This window comes from Colius striatus, chromosome Z (assembly GCF_028858725.1).
Source record: "Colius striatus isolate bColStr4 chromosome Z, bColStr4.1.hap1, whole genome shotgun sequence".
NCBI lineage: Eukaryota > Metazoa > Chordata > Aves > Coliiformes > Coliidae > Colius > Colius striatus.
The window spans coordinates 73,557,281-73,577,407 of NC_084790.1; the positions used below are offsets into that span (position 1 = coordinate 73,557,281).

Below are 20,127 nucleotides of genomic sequence, written 5' to 3' on the forward strand. Positions count from 1 at the left end.
TCCCAACTCAGTAGATGAGTGTCTTGTGTGACTGTTCCACCCTCCCAGATGTCCCTACCTTTACAGAATAGGCATGCAGCCTTGCAAATGGAGCAGAACAGTGATCAGGAGGTCTCCCCAGCTGGAGCAGTTGCCAACATTCAGGCAGCCAGCACACAGCATCAAAACAGCTTCCACAAAGAAAACAAAAAGATGGGTCATTGTCACAAGAGACTCCCATCTTAAGAGAACAGAAGGGCCGATATGTAGACCTGACCTGCTTCTTAGGGGAGTCTGCTGCCTTCCTGGGGTGTGGGTTCACTCCCTCTGTGTTAGGGAGTACCTTGACTGTTCTGAAGTCAATGGTGGTGAGGATAGGGTTGAGTGTTTATGGATAAGAATCAGGGAGAAGAACAAGGGAGATGCCATGGTAGGATTCTGCTGTAGACCACCCAGCCAGGATGAGGAGGTAGAAGACAGGTTCTTTAGGCAGCTGGGAGAAGTCTCGGAATCATTGGCCCTTGTTCTCAGGGGGACTTCAGCTTAAAAGGCACCTGCTGGAAATACATCATAGCAGAGAGGAGATAGTCCAGGAAGTTCCTGAAGTGTATGGAAGATAACTTACCCATGCAGCTGGTGAGAAAGCCAACAAGGGAATGCACCTTGCTGGACCTAGTGTTTACAAAGAAGGAAAGTCTAGTGGTGGATGTAATGGTTGGAGGCTACCTAGGGCATAGTGATCATGAAATGATTGAGATCTTGATCCTCAGAGAATCAAGGAGGGGGATCAGAAGAATTGCCCCTTTAGATTTCCAGAGAGCAGACTGTGACCTGTTTAGGGGGTTGTTTTCCACTGTCCCTTGGGGGACAGTCCTGAAGGGCAAAGGAGTGCAGGAAGTATTAAGATTTCCTTAAGAAGAAAATCTTAAAGGTGCGGGATCAAGCTGTTTCCATGTGCAGGATGAGCTGGTGGGGCAGAAGACCATCCTGACTGAACAGGGAGCTTCTTCTGGAGCTCAAGAGGAAAAAGAGAATCTACAATCCCTGGAAGAAAGGTCAGGCAGCCCAAGAGGATTACAAGGATATTGTGAGGTCATGTAGGGAGAATATTAGAAGGGTCAAGGCTCAATCAGAACTTAAGCTGGCCACTGCTGTAAAAGACAGTAAAAAGGGTTTCTATAAATATATTAGTAACAAAAGCAGGGGTAAAGGGAATCTTCATCCTTTAATGGATGCAGGGAGAAACTTAGTGGCTAAGGATGAGGAAAAGACTTAGGTACTTAATGCCTTCTTTGCCTCAGTCTTCAATAGTAAAACTAGCACTTCTCTGGGCACCCAGACATCTGAGCCTGAAGACAGGGACAGGGGACAGAATGAAGTCTCCTTACTCCAAGGAAAAATAGTATGTGACCTGCTGCTCTATTTCAACACACAAATCGATGGGGCGGAATGGAATCCACCCAAGGGTGCTGAGAGAACTGACAGAAGTACTCACTGAGCCACTCTGCATCATCCAGCAGTCCTGGCTCACCAGGGAGTTCCCAGAGGACTGGAGGGTGACAAATGTGACACCCACCTACAAGAATGACTGGAAAGAAGGTCCTGGGAACTACAGGTCTGTCAGCCTGACCTCAGTGCCAGGGAAGGTTATGGAACAGATTATCCTGAGTGCCATCCTGAGGCACATACAGGATAACCAAGCCAACATGGCCCAGCCAATATGGCTTTATGAAGGGCAGATCCTGTTTGACCAATGTGATCTCCTGTGACAAGATGAGCCATTTAGTGGATGAGTGAAAGGCTGTAGATATGGTCTTCCTGGACCTTTGTAAGGCCTTTGACAGAATCTCCCACAGCATCCTTCTGGAGAAACTGACTGCCCATGGCTTGAATGGAGCTACTCTGCGATGGGTGAAAAACTGTCTGGATGGCTGGGCCCAGAGAGTTGTGGTGAATGGAGTTAAATCCAGTTGGCAGCAGGTCACCAGCCGTGTTCCCCAGAGCTCAGTGCTGGGGCCTGTTTTGTTTAACACCTTTATTGATGACCTGGATGAAGGGATTGAGTTCACCCTTGGTAAATCTGGTCATAACACCAAGCTGGGCAGGAGTGTAAACTTTCTTGAGGGAAGGAAGGCTCTTGGGGACCTGGACAGGCTGGATCAACGAACTGAAGCCAATTGCATGAAGTTCAACAAGACCAAGTGCTGAGTCCTGCACTTAGGCCACAACAACCCCAGGCCACGCTACAAGCTTGGGGCAGAGTGTCTAGAAAGCTGTCTGGTAAAAAAAACCCTTGGAATGTTGATGAACAGCTGTCTGAATATGAGCCAGCAGTGTGCCCTAGTGGCCAAGATGGCCAATGGCATCCTGGTTTGTATCAGAAATAGTGTGACCAGCAGGATCAAGGAAGTTGATTGTCCCCTTGTATTTGGCACTGGTGAGGCCACACCTTGAATACTGTGTTCAGTTTTGGGCCTCTCACTGCAAGGACATGAATGTGTTGTAGTGAGTCCAGAGACAGGGAACAAAGCTGATGAAGGGTCTAGAGAATAGATCTTGTGAAGAGTGGCTGAGGGAGCAGCTGAGGGAGTTGAGACTGTTTAGCCTAGACAAGAGGAGTCTGATAAGAGATATGATCACTCTCCACAACTGCTTGAAGGGGAGCTATAGTGAAGCAGGGATAGATCTCTACAGTAATGAGTGATAGGACAAGAGGAAATGGGCTCAAGTTGCACCAAGGAAGGTTTGGATTAGAGATTGGGAAGAATTTTTTCACTGAGAGGTTATTAAGCATTGGAATGGGCTGCCCAGGGAGGTGGTGGAGTCACCATCCCTGGAGATATTCAAAATATGCATAGACAAGGTGCTGAGGGATATGGTTTAGTTTCGTGATGGGCCTGGAAATATTATGTTAGTGGTTGGATTTGATGTTCTTAAAGATCTTTTCCAATTGTAATTATTCTGTGATTCTGTGACTATTTCACCTGGTCTTTCTTGCATTTCAAGTTACGTGTTGCAAAGGAAAATAGTACATTATATACATGAGCACACAAAGCATTACACATGTGAAAGCAGATCAGATTAACCATCAATGTATTATTCAAGATGTTAACCATCAATTTGCTGCTCCAGGGCATCTACTTTGTGCAAGATGCAGAACTAAAAGGTATGAGTTAGTGAAGTGCAAAGCCACAGCAGAAATTACTGATGCCATAGGATACTTTTCAGCAGATAACAGAATGGACTCTGTTGTCTTGCACAAATGCCTGCTATTGTGGGACAGATGAGAAAAAGTAAACATGCTACAAATCTCCCAATAGGTCAGACCAATATTCTGTTTAACCCAGTATTTTCTCACTGCCCCGCAGTGGACATGCTGTTTGGTGAAAGCGTGTGAGTTGGCCACATCTGTAAGTGACTTCTTTAACTTCCAAAGTTGTAGTAAGAATGCTGCAGGATTCCTTTCTTATTTGTTTTGGTATCTACTTTTAGGACTGTTCATGAATGTATATAATCCCATTTTGAACCCATTGATGCTGTTGGCCTCCACTATGATATTTTTTGCCTGCATGTCCTGTGACAGCCAAGTTCCAAAGTTCACTATCCACTTTGTAAAGCTGTATTCTCTTTTAATTCAATTACCTATTTTAAAATACTCTCCCAGTAGTGTCATCAAATTCCCGCTGTGTCCACTGATGTTGGATATGGTGAATAACAGTTCTAAATTTACCTTATCCCTTCCCATCTTGACTTTGTTATTCATCAAAAAACCTCTTCAAGTTTTCACAATGCCAAGAGGATAGAGACAGTCTTTTCTTTCTGTAGTACCCAGTGACGGAAAAAGGAGTAATAGTCACAAACTGAAACACATGAAGTTCCAATTGAACATGAGTAAAGAACATCATTCTCTTTATTGTGAGAATGATGGAGCCCTGGCATATCCTGCAAAAGAATGGTGATGGAGTCACGTCCCTGGAAGTGTTTAAGAGATGGTTGGATATTGCAGTTAGGGGAATGGTCTAGTGGTTGATAGGGCTGGAAAGGTTGGACTCAATGATCTTAAAGGTCTCTTCCAGCTATGATTCTATGATTCTATGACGTGAACTTTCTGCATGACTCAAGGTGTAGCTGCACTGTGGCCTTTACATAGCAGAAAAATTATGTCCTCTTTTCTTCTTGTTCTGAAATCTTAGCTGATGACACCTATCATCTCGAAGCCTTTTATTTGAAGAGTACATTGATCTAAAAATTTCAAGGAACTGTCAATGATGATTCTAAGATTTTTTTCTTGGCTCATAATGGCCACTTTCGAGTTCAGCATGTAGACATGATTTAGATTTTTTTTTTTTTCCATAGGGAAAACTTACCTGGCAGCCTGTCATGCATTGAGTTTTGTGAGTTCCTTCTGAAATATGACAGGACTGGCAAGGAGTTTAACTAGTTGAGAAAGTATAGCATAATCTGCACACTTAAAGAGATTTCACTGGAATCTTCCCTCTTCAGAAGACTGATAAGGATTGATAAAAGTGTTCAATAAAACTAATCCCAACACCAATTTCTGGGAGGACATCACTGTGGACACTTCTTCATCTTCAGAAATGTCAGGTAAGCCTTACCATTTTTTCTTATCTTCTAATAAGATTTACATATGTAAAGAACCTACCCTCCAATCCATGGCAACTTGTTTTCTGTATTAGCCGTTGGTGCAGAATATTGTCAATAGTTTTTTGAAAATCCAAGTATATTGCATCCACTGGTGTCCTTACTACTGAATTCACAGAAGTCCAACAGGTCCAGGTCCATGAGGCAGGTTGTCCCTTTGCACAAACTAGTCCTTTGCACAAAGATTTCCCTGGGCAGCCTGGTCCAATGCTTTGACAACTCTTTTGGTGAAGAAATTTTTCCTAATCTCCCATCAAAACCTCCCCTGATGCAACTTGAGGCCATTTCTCTTGTGTCATCACTTATTACTTGGGAGAAAAAGCTGACCCTTACCTTGTTACAACCTCCTTTTGCATAGTTGTAGAGTGATCATGTATCCCCTCTGCCTTCTTTTCTCCAGGCTAAACAACCCCAGCTCCCTCAAATGCTGCTCATCAGACTTGTTCTCTAGACCCTTCACCAACTTTCTTGCCTGTCTCTGGACATGCTCCAGCATCTCAATGTCCTTCTTGTAGTTACAGGCCCAAAACTGAACACAGCAATTGAGATGTGGCCTCACCAGTGCCGAGTATGGGAGGACAATAGCTTCCTTGGTCCTGCTGGTTACACTATTTCTGATACAAGCTCAGATATCATTGATCTTCTTGGCCACCTGGCTCACGTTCAGGTGACTGTTGACCAACATCCCCAGGCCCTTTTCCTCTGGGCAGCTTTCCAGCCACCCTCTCCCAAGCCTGTAGCATTGCCTAGGGTTGTTGTTGCCCAAGAACAAGACTGATTGCAGTTCTGAAATAGAAGGGACGCTTTGAGTTGGCAGTAAACAAAGTCCTGCCCGTGCTCCTAGAATTATTTTCACAATTTTAAAACTCTCCTCTATATTTTTTTACATATTATGCAATTTTTGACAGTGGTCGAGTTTCATGGCAATTTGATCATTGCTGAAATGTGAAAGTCCTAATGCAGTTTGACAAAGACACTAATTAACAGGTAGGTCAATACTTGCTGGAGCAGTTTTTGAAGGATGTTTTTTTAGTAGGATTCAGTATTACGACTTGGGCTCTTTTAAGAATGACTTTAAAACAGTAGGTTGAAGCTTCTTTTCTTTGTTTTCTGGTCCTTTATGTCACATATTTTAGACAGTGATAAGGGCTGAAGATGTATTTTAAGATATTATAAGCAAAATTATTCTACTTCTGACTGTAGGAGTCTGCAATACAATACTCACTACTACAAGATTTGTCAGAGCTGCTGATTTCCAAAGAAAAGGCGCAGGTCCTGGCCAGATGCAATATGATGTTTGCTTCATGCAGGTAGAGAGCAGGCACACAGCTGGTGTATATGACCCTGGAAGACCTCACTTGACCTGTGTGAATTCGAAGGTAGTTTAGAGATTTTGAGGCAAATAATCAGCCCACCAGGAGAAAAGATGAGGGTGAAAAATGCAGTGCTCGTATTTCTTTGTATTCCAAGGGCCTCTGTAACTTGGCAGGTTAGAGCAGTTGAGTGAGGGAATTGGCCTGGGCCAGATGCTGTCTTATAAGAAAATAAATTTTTCTCCTAAGAAATTGTTAATTTCATTTAAATTAACTAAATTTATTTTAAAAATATATAAATTCTGTATGTTCTTCTCTTTGTCAGATAGACCAAGTGCTCTTTGGCCACAGATGACAGCTTAGATGATACTTTTTCAGTTAAATGTTTACAAAGGGTTCCTATAGAAAGAATAGTATTTCAGCTGACTCAAGTCTCGTCAAAATGCATTGTGTCAATTTACTATTTATATGCATCAAGAGGGACAAGGTCTGGCAAGCAGATTCTAAGGGTGCAACTCTTATCTTTTTCTTAGCTCCTTGGGGGACATCAGATTATCAAGAGAAAGCCTCTTCAAGTAGCAATGATTGAGACTGGAAGAGAGATTAATATCTGTGTTAGCAAATAGTGTTAGCAAACTAGCCCATACACCACTGTAGCCCTGGTATCTAAAAGAATGTTTCAGGAGCTTTGGCACACATTTTCCAGAAGACTCCTTCTTTGTGCCTGAAAGAAATGTTCAGATAAAGCACAGAGAATTGAGCACACACACATGAAAGGATTAATATACGAATGAAGGTATTCACACTTGAATCTCTTTAAATATGTGCTGTGAAGAGATGAATGAGTATATTCTTTATGTGAATAAGTTGTTTTACAACAATAGGAACGTTCTGGAACTGAAGCAACTGTTCATCAGAGGATTTAACTATTTTTTAAACGGAAGGGAAAATGTTATGTGTAAAGAACATTTCCCACATGATGGCAGCATAATCCAATGAGATAAAAATTTTGGCTGTCATTGCTGGGAAACACTTTTCAGTTTTTAGGTGGCTGATTGTTACAGAGCCACAGTACATCTGAAAATGAAGCATTGGCAGCATCTGAATAGCTTTTTTTGCACCGTGGAGGCTAAGTGGCACAGTGGGTTAGTGCGGTAGTGTTTTTCTTCTGGAGACTCAGTCTTACATCTTGGCTTAGTCTGTAAATGAAAGCAAGTTGGGTGGTCTCATCTCAGTCCCTGTTCGTGCATATCACAAAACCAGCAGGCAATTTGGCATGGCCAAGGGTTAGTGCGTGGGAGAGGAGTGGGATTCAAAAGGGAGAGGAACTGTAGGTCACAAGCAAGTTGAACTTGCAGATAAGTGAAGGGAGGTTTGTGTAGTACCTGCTCAGACTGAATGGCAGTCGCTATCTGTCATCAGTACTAATTTTATTCTGAATGTATTTGCACTGTAGTTTATTCTCTGTGTGAAATCCAGTCAGATCTTTATTCAGTCCTTCTCCCTATTTGCCGTTCATGAGTTTTGCCAGTGAAATGAGACAGTGAGCATCACAAAGTTTGGCTTGTTTTTATGTACAATGAACAAATTAAGGTTTTTTTTTCAAAGAGAAAGTAGTATAAAATCTTAAATATACCTTCTGTATTTACAACACAAGAGAGAATTGTACAAATGCACTGTGCTCTGTGGGCAAATTCTCAGGGTTTAGGTACTGCATGAGACAGGACACTGGTGTATGTCAGCTCCGCTGTGGAGGCTTTCCACAATTTTTATTTCTCTGTAAACAGCCCTAGTGTTAGAGTAACACTATTGTTCCCATAATGGTCAGGAACCAGAACACAAAAAGACTGAGTCATGACTAGGTTTAAGAAGCAGACCAAGAATACTCTGAGACCTGAATCTGGGTTTACAAATATCTGCTGCACTGCAGCTCTCAGAGGAGAAGAGAGAAAGTTGTGTAGATGGAGAGAGGAATATAGTACTGTAGACAAACGGGAAACTGTTTGAGGCATTGAAAGAAAACACACTGCAGAAAATGAATAGTTCATGAGCAAGAGTAATAGTAACAATAGAAGAAAAATATCAAGAAAGAGTTGCTTTCTGTCACTTTTATCAAATGTCAGGAACTTTAAAAAGCTCTTAAGAAGCCAACGGTACAATGAAGAAAAAATATGAGCAATCAGGAAAAGTGGAAAATGTGCAATGTCTGCAGAAAGGAAGTTGTAAAGAGCAAATAAACATCATTAAAAGCATTAAAAACATATTGCCAAAAAATATAGTTTCGAAGCAAGTACTTGAGAAGCTGTGCCAACTTCTGTAAACACAATTACGTGTAAAGTGAGGAGATATAGAAAAGTAGAAGTATTTAATTTTGACATTTTCCTAGCAAAGTGGTTCAATGTCTTATTTCTGAGTTAAAGTTCATATTACAGCTGAGTTTGGTTTAATTTAAAATAGAGTAAAAGTAATCCAGGAGCGAGATAGGATGTTTCAGTAAGTGGAGAATGAAGCATTTCATTATACCTGAAAAAGACTCTACAGTTTTTTTAAGCAATTAAAAAAATATTTCATGATGCCATGGAAGAATTATTCTCCTCATTTTTTCAGTTTTGTCACTGAAGTGAAAAATCAACTATTTGTGCAGCCCTAGTTGTCTAATGAGGCATGTTGAAAAAAAACTGGTTAGAGATGCAAGTGCTCCTGCACTAAAAATTTGAAATTGTAGGTATCTGTCAGTATCTTAGAGACATCTGAGGAGTCAGATGGAGGAAGAGAGAAAAGGAAAAGGCTTGCCATGCAGGATTGTATCATCTGGCTACAGCTCTCTCACCTTGCTGCCTCACTGATGTTGCAAGTCTCAGTTTCCAGTTTGGCATGTAGGTGTACAAGTCTTTTGTCATCTTACTCCATGCTTCCAGGTTAAGCTGATCTCCTTAGAGAAACAACACAGAAATCCAGACAGGGAGTGATCTACCAGTTCATTTCAGATTTTTCATCCTATTCTGGGAAGTGGCTGATTACATTAAGCAAGTTGATCACACACTGTTGTTCATAACTAGCACAACTAGCACACTGTTGGTCAGGCTAGAAGCATGTTACACTTTTTTGTGCAATTTCCATTGTAACTTTATTAAACCAAATAGATCTCACAGGGTTAGTTGAAAAAGAAAATGACCTAAATTTCTCATCAGTTGTGCCTGCATTGAAACACAAATGTCACTTGTACAAATTCAATCTGTCAGAAGAGAAGATAGAAGTAATACTTTCCTGTGCCAGGAGCTGATTTTCCACATGCATGATCACTTTGCTTTATACTGGCCACACACTGTTACAGAGACATAAATTTTTGTCTAAGAATGGCACGAGTGTTTTATACTCCTAGTTCCAAATGAAAACACCACTGGGAAAAGGTGGTATACCAGAGATCTTTATTCTGCATGAGGGCCCAGAAGAGTAAGAAAGGCCACTGTACCAGTAATATCTCCAAATGATACATCAGGCCTTTTTCTTTAGCACTTCCCATCATTCTAGTAATTATAGAAACACAAAGATATTTACCTGGCTCAAATGACTATGATTTCTATAAATGAATTTGAATGAACTTAAGTAGGATGAACATGATTGGTTTAAAAATTTTAATGTTCCTCTGTCTCTGCCTTTACTTACTTGTTTTTGATCATGAAACAGTAAGCAGGTATTTGAAGGAGCCCCGTTATAGCAAAGTGCTGCTGTATAAAATGTCTGGGAATTCGTAAGTCCCATGTTTTGAGTTTGTCAGCTCTGAGTTTCTTTGAAGCTTCTATTACAGAGCCTTTGAAAGAAATTCTAAATCACAAAGAAAAAGCAGTAATGTAAAACTATTTTTATTGAAAATACATCTACAAAGTAACATTTCTGAATCCACTCTGGGTACATACCGATGCAGAACCAGTGAGGAATGCGGTAGGGAACCTTTCTACAATACCTGATTTCCATAAGAGACAAAGTTAGTATAAAAAAAAATCACATTCTTTGTGACACAGTTCATTTTTCTCAGCTGATGTCATAGAAGGACAGCCATTTACATTGTCTCTGCAATGTATTTCCAAACAAAATCTTAGCAAAAAAATTAATTGTTATACCATAAATTCTACAGTTAATGTTTATACACACATCCTGAATACAGTATCTATATAAAAATATCTCTAATTATATATCAGAAAATGTCTGTCTGTATCTTAGATTTTCATTCTGTTAGCAAAAAAAGAAACCCTGTATTGGTTTTCTTTCAGTCAGAGATTCATTTAGAGCTCTGTTGGTTTGACCACTCAATACTCTGTATTAAACCCTGCTCACTTCATTCACTGAGAGTTTCTACTCGTATTGTCTAAGTTACTCAAGTGGAGAAGATGGGCAGGATTTTTCAGTCCTTACAAAACCAGTCTTGCCTGGGAAAAGATTTGCCTTCAACCAACATGCTGACATTTTCACTACAGCTACTTGTACACCGTATTTATGTCCTTTTAGTGACAGAAGCAATGTGTTGAATGTTTTTTGAATAACAACTGGGACATCGTAAGGAAATCCTTCATTTCTGTCATCAGATTTTTTTGGTAGCAGGAGTGAGCAGACAGACAACTTAACATTTTAACAAAAAAGATCACTTGATACTGTTGTGCCTGTGCATTATTTTTGATCCCCATATTGTAACAATGTTATAAAACTTTCCAGTTTAACCTCTATAATAATATAAGGCAAAAAGGAAAAAATACATAGTTTATATTTCTAGAAAAGGATTTCAGCAGGGAATAATCTTGAAATGAACAAAAAAAGACATAGGATTACAAGTGCATTGTCTCCCTTTTTTTGTTCTTTCCTTATCTATTCCCTGAAAAAAACCTACAATATTGCGCTTTAAAATCCTTTCTAATTAAAATTTCAACATTTATTATAGCATTTACTATTTTGCAATTTATATATTTTCCTAGTAAAAAGTAAAAAAGCACCCATTAGTTTTACTTTCTAAAGTTATTTCTTTTTGAGATGCTACTGATAAACACACAAGGATTTTAAAATTTCACATTGAGATAGCAAGCCTTCTCGTCCAGATCGAAAAAAACCCGCAAATCCAGCCAAGAGCTCTGTAACTTGTGAGTGTGACGACCAAGCATTTGGGAGGTTTCCAGTCATAAAGCCTCCTGTTGGTGTCAGGGACTCAGATTTAAAATCCAGTTCCTTTAAGATCTGAGCATTTCACCCACTTGCATCTTCTACAGGACACTGGCACTGCCTTCTATTCTTTTTATTGCTTATCATGCAGACGATAAGCACATCCAAAGAATGCTATGTTTTTTTTCCAAGCAGAGATGAAGGCACATTTTCCGTCTCAGAGTCAATACAGCCTAGGTCTTTGCTCCTACAAACCCTTACATGGGGCATGGATTGATCAGCTGAGTTGCAATGTTGAAATCCAGGGATCAAGTCCAGATTTGAAGGTACATACATATGGAAATGTCTGCAGATCAGTGGGAGCTGCTTAGGCAGTTTTTGTCAAGACAAGCTGAGGCTCATGTGAAGAACTGTGTCTGGATAAAATAACTTTCTCAGAAACATTTCAACTCAGCTGATAAAAGTGCTGATTTGTGGTATTTTTTCTTTCTTTATTTCTCTTTCCCCTTTTTATGCTTTCAATTAATGACCTTTTTATTGTCCCGCTAGAACAACGATGTAATAGTAGAAAGAAAAAAAATCAGATAAAAAAAGCAAAAATCCTGTTAATTTACTCAACTGAATGCAATTATCAAGTTAGAAGTATTGATTGTGTGTTTATAGATGTTAGGAATTTTGCAACAGGTATTTAGAAAAATAAAACCATTTTCAGGCTCTGTTATCTGTTATTACTTTCCAGTTCATTTAAAAAAAAGAGAAGAGTTTCACAGGACCGAGTAACATATATACTGACTTTCATTTTTATTCAATTGACAAATTGACTGTCTCTCCTTTATTTTTGTCCTCAGGTAGCACAGCTTTAGCAGGACCAGTATTGTCGCCTGTTAATTTTTTTAAAAGAGAAAGCCAACACATACTGTGGTCACTGCTAATTTGGAATATATTTTACTTTTAATTCTTTCCAGTGCTAGCCTAAAGGGAGAGATCAAGGAATAACTGAACTTGGTGAATTCATGATATAAATGTCTGGAAAAAGTGGGTGTTTTCCACACTTGTAGTGTCAGACTCATGCTTTCTTTATCTTACATCTTGGTTTCACTATCTAACGGTTTCTCACTCTCATTTTCTTGTGAGATCAGTTGGTATGGTTTCTTCATTTCATTCTCCTCTATCACAGAATTACCCATTTCAGCATCTCTATTCTTCAGCTCATGCCGTGATAAATGTTCAACAATTCCTGCTCCAATGGAGTCTCCCAAGACATTAGTAGTGGTACGGAGACGATCCCTAGGAGAAATAGTGAGTTAGCCTTGATTTCACTGTTTGTTCAGGGAAGCATACACACTAGCTGTTATAATGACCTTTAAGTAGCCACTAGAAGATTCGGCTATTTTATAAATACTAATTCATCTGCATTGTTAATGCCATGATTTTTCTCAACAGAAATTAATCTATATATTAGGATTTCGAATAACAAAATGTGCTAATACAGCAAGAAACAGCTCTGTGAAGAGGCCAACAAGGGGAGCACATGGCAAATGTTTCTTAAAAGCATTTCATTACTCTCGTGTTTTGGGTTTCTATCACATGTAAGCCACAGAGCCTACCTTGTTAGTGCCATTGCTTTCCCAGTATACATTATAGTCAGAAATTTAGGCTGGAGTGATGCTGAAATAATTCTAATTAAACTCAACCATTCAGCCCTCTTAGAGGACCAAGCCCAGAAAATGTAGGAGGCAGCTTGGTTGGTGTTAGATGAAACAGAAGTCAAAGGAAACCTTCGTGTTTGATTTAGATTTTCCCATACACCTGCAGGTGTCAGTTAGTCTTCCACAGACAGAGGAATGGGAAAAACTGAGGCCAAAATATTGTAGTGCTGAATAAGATTTACACAACTGTTTTTCATTTCTCTGTCCATGGGGCAGACATATGAACCTTTCCTAGATTAGATATAGTCATCAGGGCCCCAAACAGAGTTGGATCTGAACCAGCTCTGAGCCTGATGATAAATTTTAATTGCCATTCCACAAGAAGAAAAAAAAAAGGAAAAGAAGATTAAAACAATTCTTTGTTAATTTAATTACAGTGTGTCTGAAAGATTTCTCCTTAATGATCCAGATTTCTAGGTAACTCTTTTGTATGCAAAAACAACTATCATTGGCACCCCACACCATCTGCTCTAAGAAAATAATCAAAAGAAATTGTGATTCTTTTTAACCCTTCTTTTCACAGCAAAGGAAGTACACCACTGATGGCAGAATGACCAGAATGTCCGTGGCTATTCACTTCCAAATATGGTCTAGGCCTTTAGTGACTCCATAAAAATACTTACAAGAACCAGTCCACTGCAATGATAAGAGTGATATCATCTGTAGGCAAACCTACTGATGTAAGCACAATGACCATGGTGACCAGTCCAGCTTGAGGAATGCCTGCAGCCCCAATACTGGCAGCTGTAGCTGTGATGCTGTGCAAAGAGATGGCCAGAGCAATTAATTGACTTCCATCATAACTTGCCTTATCATCTGGCAAATATTAAAAACAGATATGAAACAAGAAGACATTTGCTCAATAGTAAAGAAAAAGATGAGCCCAGTCTCTTATCTGAACACTGCATAGCTGCAGAGGAGTGTGGATCTTAAGCCAACATGTTTATGCTAAACTTTTATGCAACACCCTTGAAACATGGTTTTATTAGATGGTAAATCCCCTACTAGATGCTAAGGGCCAGACAAAAACATTAAAGCTACATGCACCCACCCACAGAACAAACTCACTGCACAAGATCAAACATGTTAAAAGAAAAGCCGAGGAGGTAATTTTGTCCTGGCAGATCTAGAGCAAGAACTTTTATTCTCTATCCATCTCACTATAACTTCATGCCAGGTGAAGTATCTGTCCTCCAGCAGTTGGCGTTCTGCCATCAGAAAACAGAAAGCTGCCAAAACCACTGAATCATAGTCTAGTAACTTGGTGGAAGTGTACTTGTTTACACCTGGTTTAGGAAGAATTTTTGTCAGGTGATTCGACAGGGAGTAGCTCTACTACTAACGAATTTGGAAGTATTGCCTCAAAGTGTGAAGGCAGTGTTTTGCCTTCTGTTAATGAATGGTGTATTAAGCTGGTGTTTTTTGTAGAGAAGCACTTCTACTTAAAAGTCTTCCACATTCTAAGTTAACCATATCTGAACTTTCTATGTTCTTCAGTGAAAAATACATGTCTTTCTGTCCTACAATGTCCCTGATGACATTTCTCTTTTCTGCACATGTGCCCACCACCTTTTTCTCTAAAAATATTTGAGTAACATCATAAAAATTAATGCAGATCAATTATAATTGGGTGCTACTTAGTGCGCTGTTTGCTGTTCTGTTTCAAAGAGAAGGTTTGTGTGCTTGAAAACATACTTATCTTCACCTCTGTCAGCTGGCAATATCAAAAGGTATTACCGCTCCTCGTACAGTTTACTTGTATCCTGAGACCATCAGGACTAGGAAAATACCACTTCTCCTTCCACTAGCACTGTGACACTTTTATGCTACTGCTTTGTACATGCATTATAAACTACTTGGTAGTGATTGTAAGTCTATAGCTCCAAACATCTGCAGGACTTCTCAAGAAAGAAAAATTAGAAGTAAATAAAACTAATTCATGTTGACTCTAAGTGCAGTGATAAGTGTGTTGTTACAGTTTTTTAAAGGTTTACCTAAAAGAGAACTTGTGCTGAGGGGCCTCTTCTGTGCAGAAGATGTAAATCATTATAGTTATTCAGCTACTATAGTAGTTCTTGGTTTTAGTTCTAGATGCTTTTGCTTAATCCCACATATAACAGCAAGAAGTCATTATAAAGACACTTTTATTAGATGTAGGTAATAATGGTTTGTGTACCTGATTGTGATAATCTGCCCAAAGTTCAGATCAAAGTTGTTAACCTGTGCAATGAAAATTGCAGCCAAAGCCTCATATAAAGCAGTTCCATCCATATTAATTGTAGCACCAACTGGGAGCACAAATCTCGTAACTCGTTTATCCACTCCATTTATTTCTTCTAGACATTTAAATGTAACAGGTAGTGTTGCAGAACTGAAATGAAATGAAAGAAGGTAATATAAGTTCTACAAAGAGGGAATGAAAAGAGTGTCACACATTGTGAAGATAAGAGAGATTGTTCTGTCTTTAATTTTTATGTGATCTACCAGAATTCTTTTTTTAAAAAATTAAAAAGCTGAACTTAGACATTTCTAATGATGGAAGTTCTTCTAATGCTTGTGGTAGCTTTTTCCTGATGGCTAATTACTGTCACTCTCTATGAAGTCCTTAGTCTGAATGTGTCTAACTTCAGTATTGTGTCATTAAATTATTTGCTAAGCAGTGAATTCTATTCTATTTTATTTTAAAAATCTGACTTCTCATTTATTATGTCATGGAGTTATGACTGAATCGTATCTAAACATCCTTTTCCTGAAGTTACACAAATTGAACTATTCAAGCTGCCAGTAAACAGCATGTTTTCTCTTGTTTGCTAGCTTCCCTGGAAAGAACATTTTGGTGGACAGTTTCATTACTTTACTATATGTGTATTAACACCAGTAGGCAGCTAAGCAACATACAGACACTTGCTTACTTGCCCCCACACCCTGAGTAAGATAGGCAAAGAAGAAAAGAAGAATAAAGGCTAGAAAACTCAGATTTAAAAAAAAATTAAAAGTTTAGTAAGTAAAGGATAAGTGAGAGAGAAAGAAAAAACCCCAAAACAGGTGGTGTAAAGGGAATCACTCACCACCTCCCAGAGGTAGACCAATGCCAAGACAGTTAGAAAGTAAAAAGTGGCTAGCTTCTCTACAATCCCCTTTTCCCTTCTCATTGCTGAGCATGACATATATTGCATGGAAAATGTCTTTGTTTAGTTTGGGTTATTTGCATAGTTGTGTGCCCTCCCAGCCTGCTGTGCACCACTCAGTCTGCTCACTGGTGGTGGGGGCAGTGTGAGAAACAGCAAAGTTCTTGGTGCTGTGCAAATACTATTCCACCACAGCTAGAAAATCAGTGCATGATCAGTGTTGTTTTGGTAGCCAATCTGAAACACGGTACTACAGGAGTTGCTAGGAAGTTAACTCTGCCTAGCCAGGTCCTGTACACTACTTAATCTTGTTCATCTGCTGCTACATCCAAATATGATATAAATGATAGTTTAAAGACCAACTCAACTGAACATTTTGGCTTCATATACTACAGGAGTGCCCATATGACACCAAATTCCTTTTCAGAGACAATATCTCAGATGGAAGGCTGAGGTGGCCATTTTTTTAGAGCTACGTGGGCTCTTTGTTCTTGAAGCTGTATCTCTGCATTTGATCATCCCAAAGTAAAGACATGTTTCAAGACCCAGAGACTGGGATTAGCATGTCTCAGTGACCTTTTAATTGTTAGCAACTTAACAGGCTTTCATGTCTTTGAAAACTTTATTAAATTTGATAAAATACTGATTAAAATGTAAAGAAGGACTGTGGAATATTGTGCTAGAACAATCTGTTTGATGATAGTCAACTTACAGTTGAATTTTAAACAGCTTTTAAATCCAGTGTAGTATAATGTCTTGCATCAGTCTAGGTTCTATAAAAGGTTTTATAAAAGGTCATATGGTATAGAAATGTATTATGGTCATATGATATAGAAATCATATTGATTACAATATGATTTCATCATAGATGCTAACAGTTCTTTATTCATATGCTGCACCTATGACTTCATCATCAGCGCAGAGCCACAAAGATGATGGAGTGGAGCACCTCCCTTATGATGAAAGGCCGAAGAAGCTGGAGCTCTTCAGCTTGGACGAGGGGAGACTGAGACGTGACCTCATTAGTGTTTACAAATACATACAGGGTAGGTGTCAGAAGGATGGAGCCAGGCTGTTGTCAGTGATGTCCAATGGTAGGACAAGGGTCAATGGGTACAAGCTGGAACATAAGAGGTTCCAAAGAAGTACAAGGAAGAATTTCTTCACTATGAGGATGAGGGAGCACTGGAACAGGCTGCCCAGATGGGTTGTGGAGTTTCCTTCTCTGGACACATTCCAAACCCACCTGGAGGAGTTCCTGTGTGACCTACTCTAGGAGGTCCCGCTCTGGCAGGGGGAGTTGGACTAGATGACCTTTTGGGTTTCCTTCCAACCCTTATGATTCTGTGATTGTGTGATTCTGTAACAAAGAGCAGAAGTGGCATTTCTGTTGCAGGTTGTGTATCTGCAACAGAATAGTGAGCTGCCTGCCAGAACAGTGAGCACAGAATGTCAGCTGCCAACAAGGGCTCTCAAGCTCTCTCAGAATCCACTCTGAACTTTCCTGTTTGCTGCTCGATTTTGCCATGCATATCCTTTGCCAGTTACATCCTTTACTAGTAAGCTGTACAAAATATATAAAAATCTCAAACACCATGGCTAATCAAAGTCACAGGTGTTCTGGCCATACAATCTGCATCACCCAACAGACTCCTTTCATTTCTATTTAGGGATTCTTATAGAAAATAAGAGTTCAAGACAATATAATGGTAATAATGATCTCTGTGGGAGAACAGTCGAACTATGATAAAATACATAAATTAATATTTGAATACAGAGTTAACCAACTGCACTAGGCAAAATTGTTTCTCAAATGAGTACTATTATAAAACAGTATGACACTATAATACATATTGTATTATACCTGGAAGATGTTCCCAAAGCTGTGACTAATGCCTGGATTAAGCCTCCAATAAATGTCCAAGGATTCTTACGAGTGATCAGGAAGTAGAGAAGAGGTAGGACAATGACAGCATGAATTAGCAAACCAATGATAACTGTTACAGTATACATGGCAAGCTGACCACCTATTACACCCATATCTTCCATCTCAACAATTTTTCCAGCAATCAAGAAGAGGATTCCAAGTGGAGCATACCTGCAAATGAGAAACCACATCAGTATTGTACTGAACAAAGTAGAAATTCGCTTCCCCATCCATACCTTTTGTGGTTTTATGCATGCATGAATGTGGGATTTAACTGTTAGGATGACAGTAATTACTGAAAAGCTGTTCCAAGAGTTTAACTCTTAACACTTCAACCTGGATTAAAACACAGAGGGTGTTTCTCACAGACTCTTTTGGATTCAGCACGATCTAGTAAGGATTTCAAAGACGTAAAATGCCTTTCAGAAATGACAAGCTCCCTTTAGATTTAAAGTGTAATTTAAAACCTAATTTAGCCAATTCTGTTATAATTCTGTCTGCATGAATGAAGGCTCATCTGACACAGTTGTAGGCTATGCCCAGTGCCCAGCTCTATTATTTTGATAGTGCTGTTTCATATGTTGTTGGAGAAGGAACCCACACAGAAGACTGATAACTTCCAATGATTTCAAGTTGCTTCTGGCCATGCCCCATTTTGTCCAGTGTCTCACTGGATGAATAGTTTTGCATGATATCATCTCTATGACAGAGATTTGCTGCATTATGGGACAGCAATAAAGGTGATGTGATCTGCTTTTTCCTACTTGTGAGCATGGCTACACATGAAGAAAGCTGAAGCCAGACTTTTGATACAGTCTTAATTCTATAAATGTCCACTTGTCTTTTCACACTAAGTTACCACAGAACAAGATTTGTCTAGCATATCTCAATGGTACTTTAAGCCATCAAATTCATGTAAAAAATACTCAGAAGTGACAATTCTCATCCACTGCTTTATCATCTTACACATACTTATAAAGAAGGAGAAAAGATTTTTGCTTTGCATAAAATCTTTCTGGACAGAATAGAATGACAGTTACTGAACAAAACATACTGATTTTTAGTTTTTTATCTAGTACTGCAACATACATGTGTGTGCCCTTTGGTAGGCTTTTGGAGTTGACTGCTTCTTTCCTCTAGTAACAAAGATACAATTCCTTTTCCTAATTAACCTTCTACCTGACTACGAATCTTCATTGAAAAGACTTCATACCTAATGTTTAGGGAAAAGGTATTGATTTTATTTACCTATTGAACACAATAAAGAAAGTTGAGAAACTATGTGTATCTGTAAGCAGTGCAGCTACAACACAAAGACGTACATATACACTACACAACTGCAAGAGCCAGTTGTGTTGGAAACTAATGATAACAAGGTCTTCTTTGTACAAATAAGATAATGAGGAAGGTTTGACAGTTTCTTTTAGTGAAGTCAGATTAGGATACAAAGAAACTTTGGTAGCATACTGTTGTGATTACTGTTTATAAGGACACAGAATGGCTATATCTAAGCTTAACGCATTTTGCTATAAACTGATTTTTCTCATGTCAAAAGCTAAACACAGAGTAGGTATGAAAGAGTAGATATGTCTGGACAAACTATTAACATACAGAATGACAGTTTTGGGGTCCATTTATGAAGAAAAGTTACAAGGTAGTCAGAATTCTATTGTCTGACTTCCTGCCAAACAGGCTCTTGCTCTCCAGTGCCTAATTGTGATGAAAAAATATTGTTAGTAACTTAAAATGGAATTTATCAAAGAGGCACTTACCACATGATTAGAGCTACCAATCTCATGATAGCCTCATTAAGACTATCAAAGAAGTCTTTTAATGCCTGACCTTGCTCCTTCATGCTTCCAATCACCAGGCCAAAGCTTATTGAGAAAACGACCAAGCCAAGGGCATTCACTCCATTTACAGAACCTGGAACAGGAACTATTTCCTCTTTCATTTGAGTCAGAGTTTGCAGTGCTTCTGACACATTGCTTATTATGGAAGCCACTGTGGATGTGTCATTGGATGGAATTGCTACTTTAAACACTTTCTTTTCATAATTAGTTTTGAACTGTCAAAACAAAATTGAAAGAAAAATAGGAATTTCATAAATTATAGTAAACAAAGGCAAAAATCACAATAAATTATTAATTACTACTGTAGGACATTTGAATTCTTTGTGTTTTATTTGTTCTTAAAATGTACTGTGATGAAAACCTGAAATCCATATTAACTTCAAGAGTTAAACCTTCACCTCTAGCTTC

At 39.0% G+C, this 20,127-nt stretch overlaps 1 protein-coding gene across 2 annotated transcripts in view; it reads right to left on the reverse strand.

The window, feature by feature from the left end:
* Positions 1-9,801: 9,801 nt before the first annotated feature.
* SLC1A3 (solute carrier family 1 member 3) overlaps positions 9,802-20,127 on the reverse strand; it is a 67,730-nt gene continuing 57,404 nt past the window's right edge. For both annotated transcript variants that reach the window (XM_010208666.2, XM_062017982.1), the window contains 5 exons: positions 19,639-19,934; positions 17,804-18,037; positions 14,988-15,182; positions 13,435-13,569; positions 9,802-12,389 (listed from right to left, as the gene is read on the reverse strand). In XM_010208666.2, the coding sequence (XP_010206968.1) occupies positions 12,185-12,389; positions 13,435-13,569; positions 14,988-15,182; positions 17,804-18,037; positions 19,639-19,934 (1,065 nt within the window). In that variant the 3' untranslated portion in view covers positions 9,802-12,184. The remainder of the gene's footprint in view (positions 12,390-13,434; positions 13,570-14,987; positions 15,183-17,803; positions 18,038-19,638; positions 19,935-20,127) is intronic.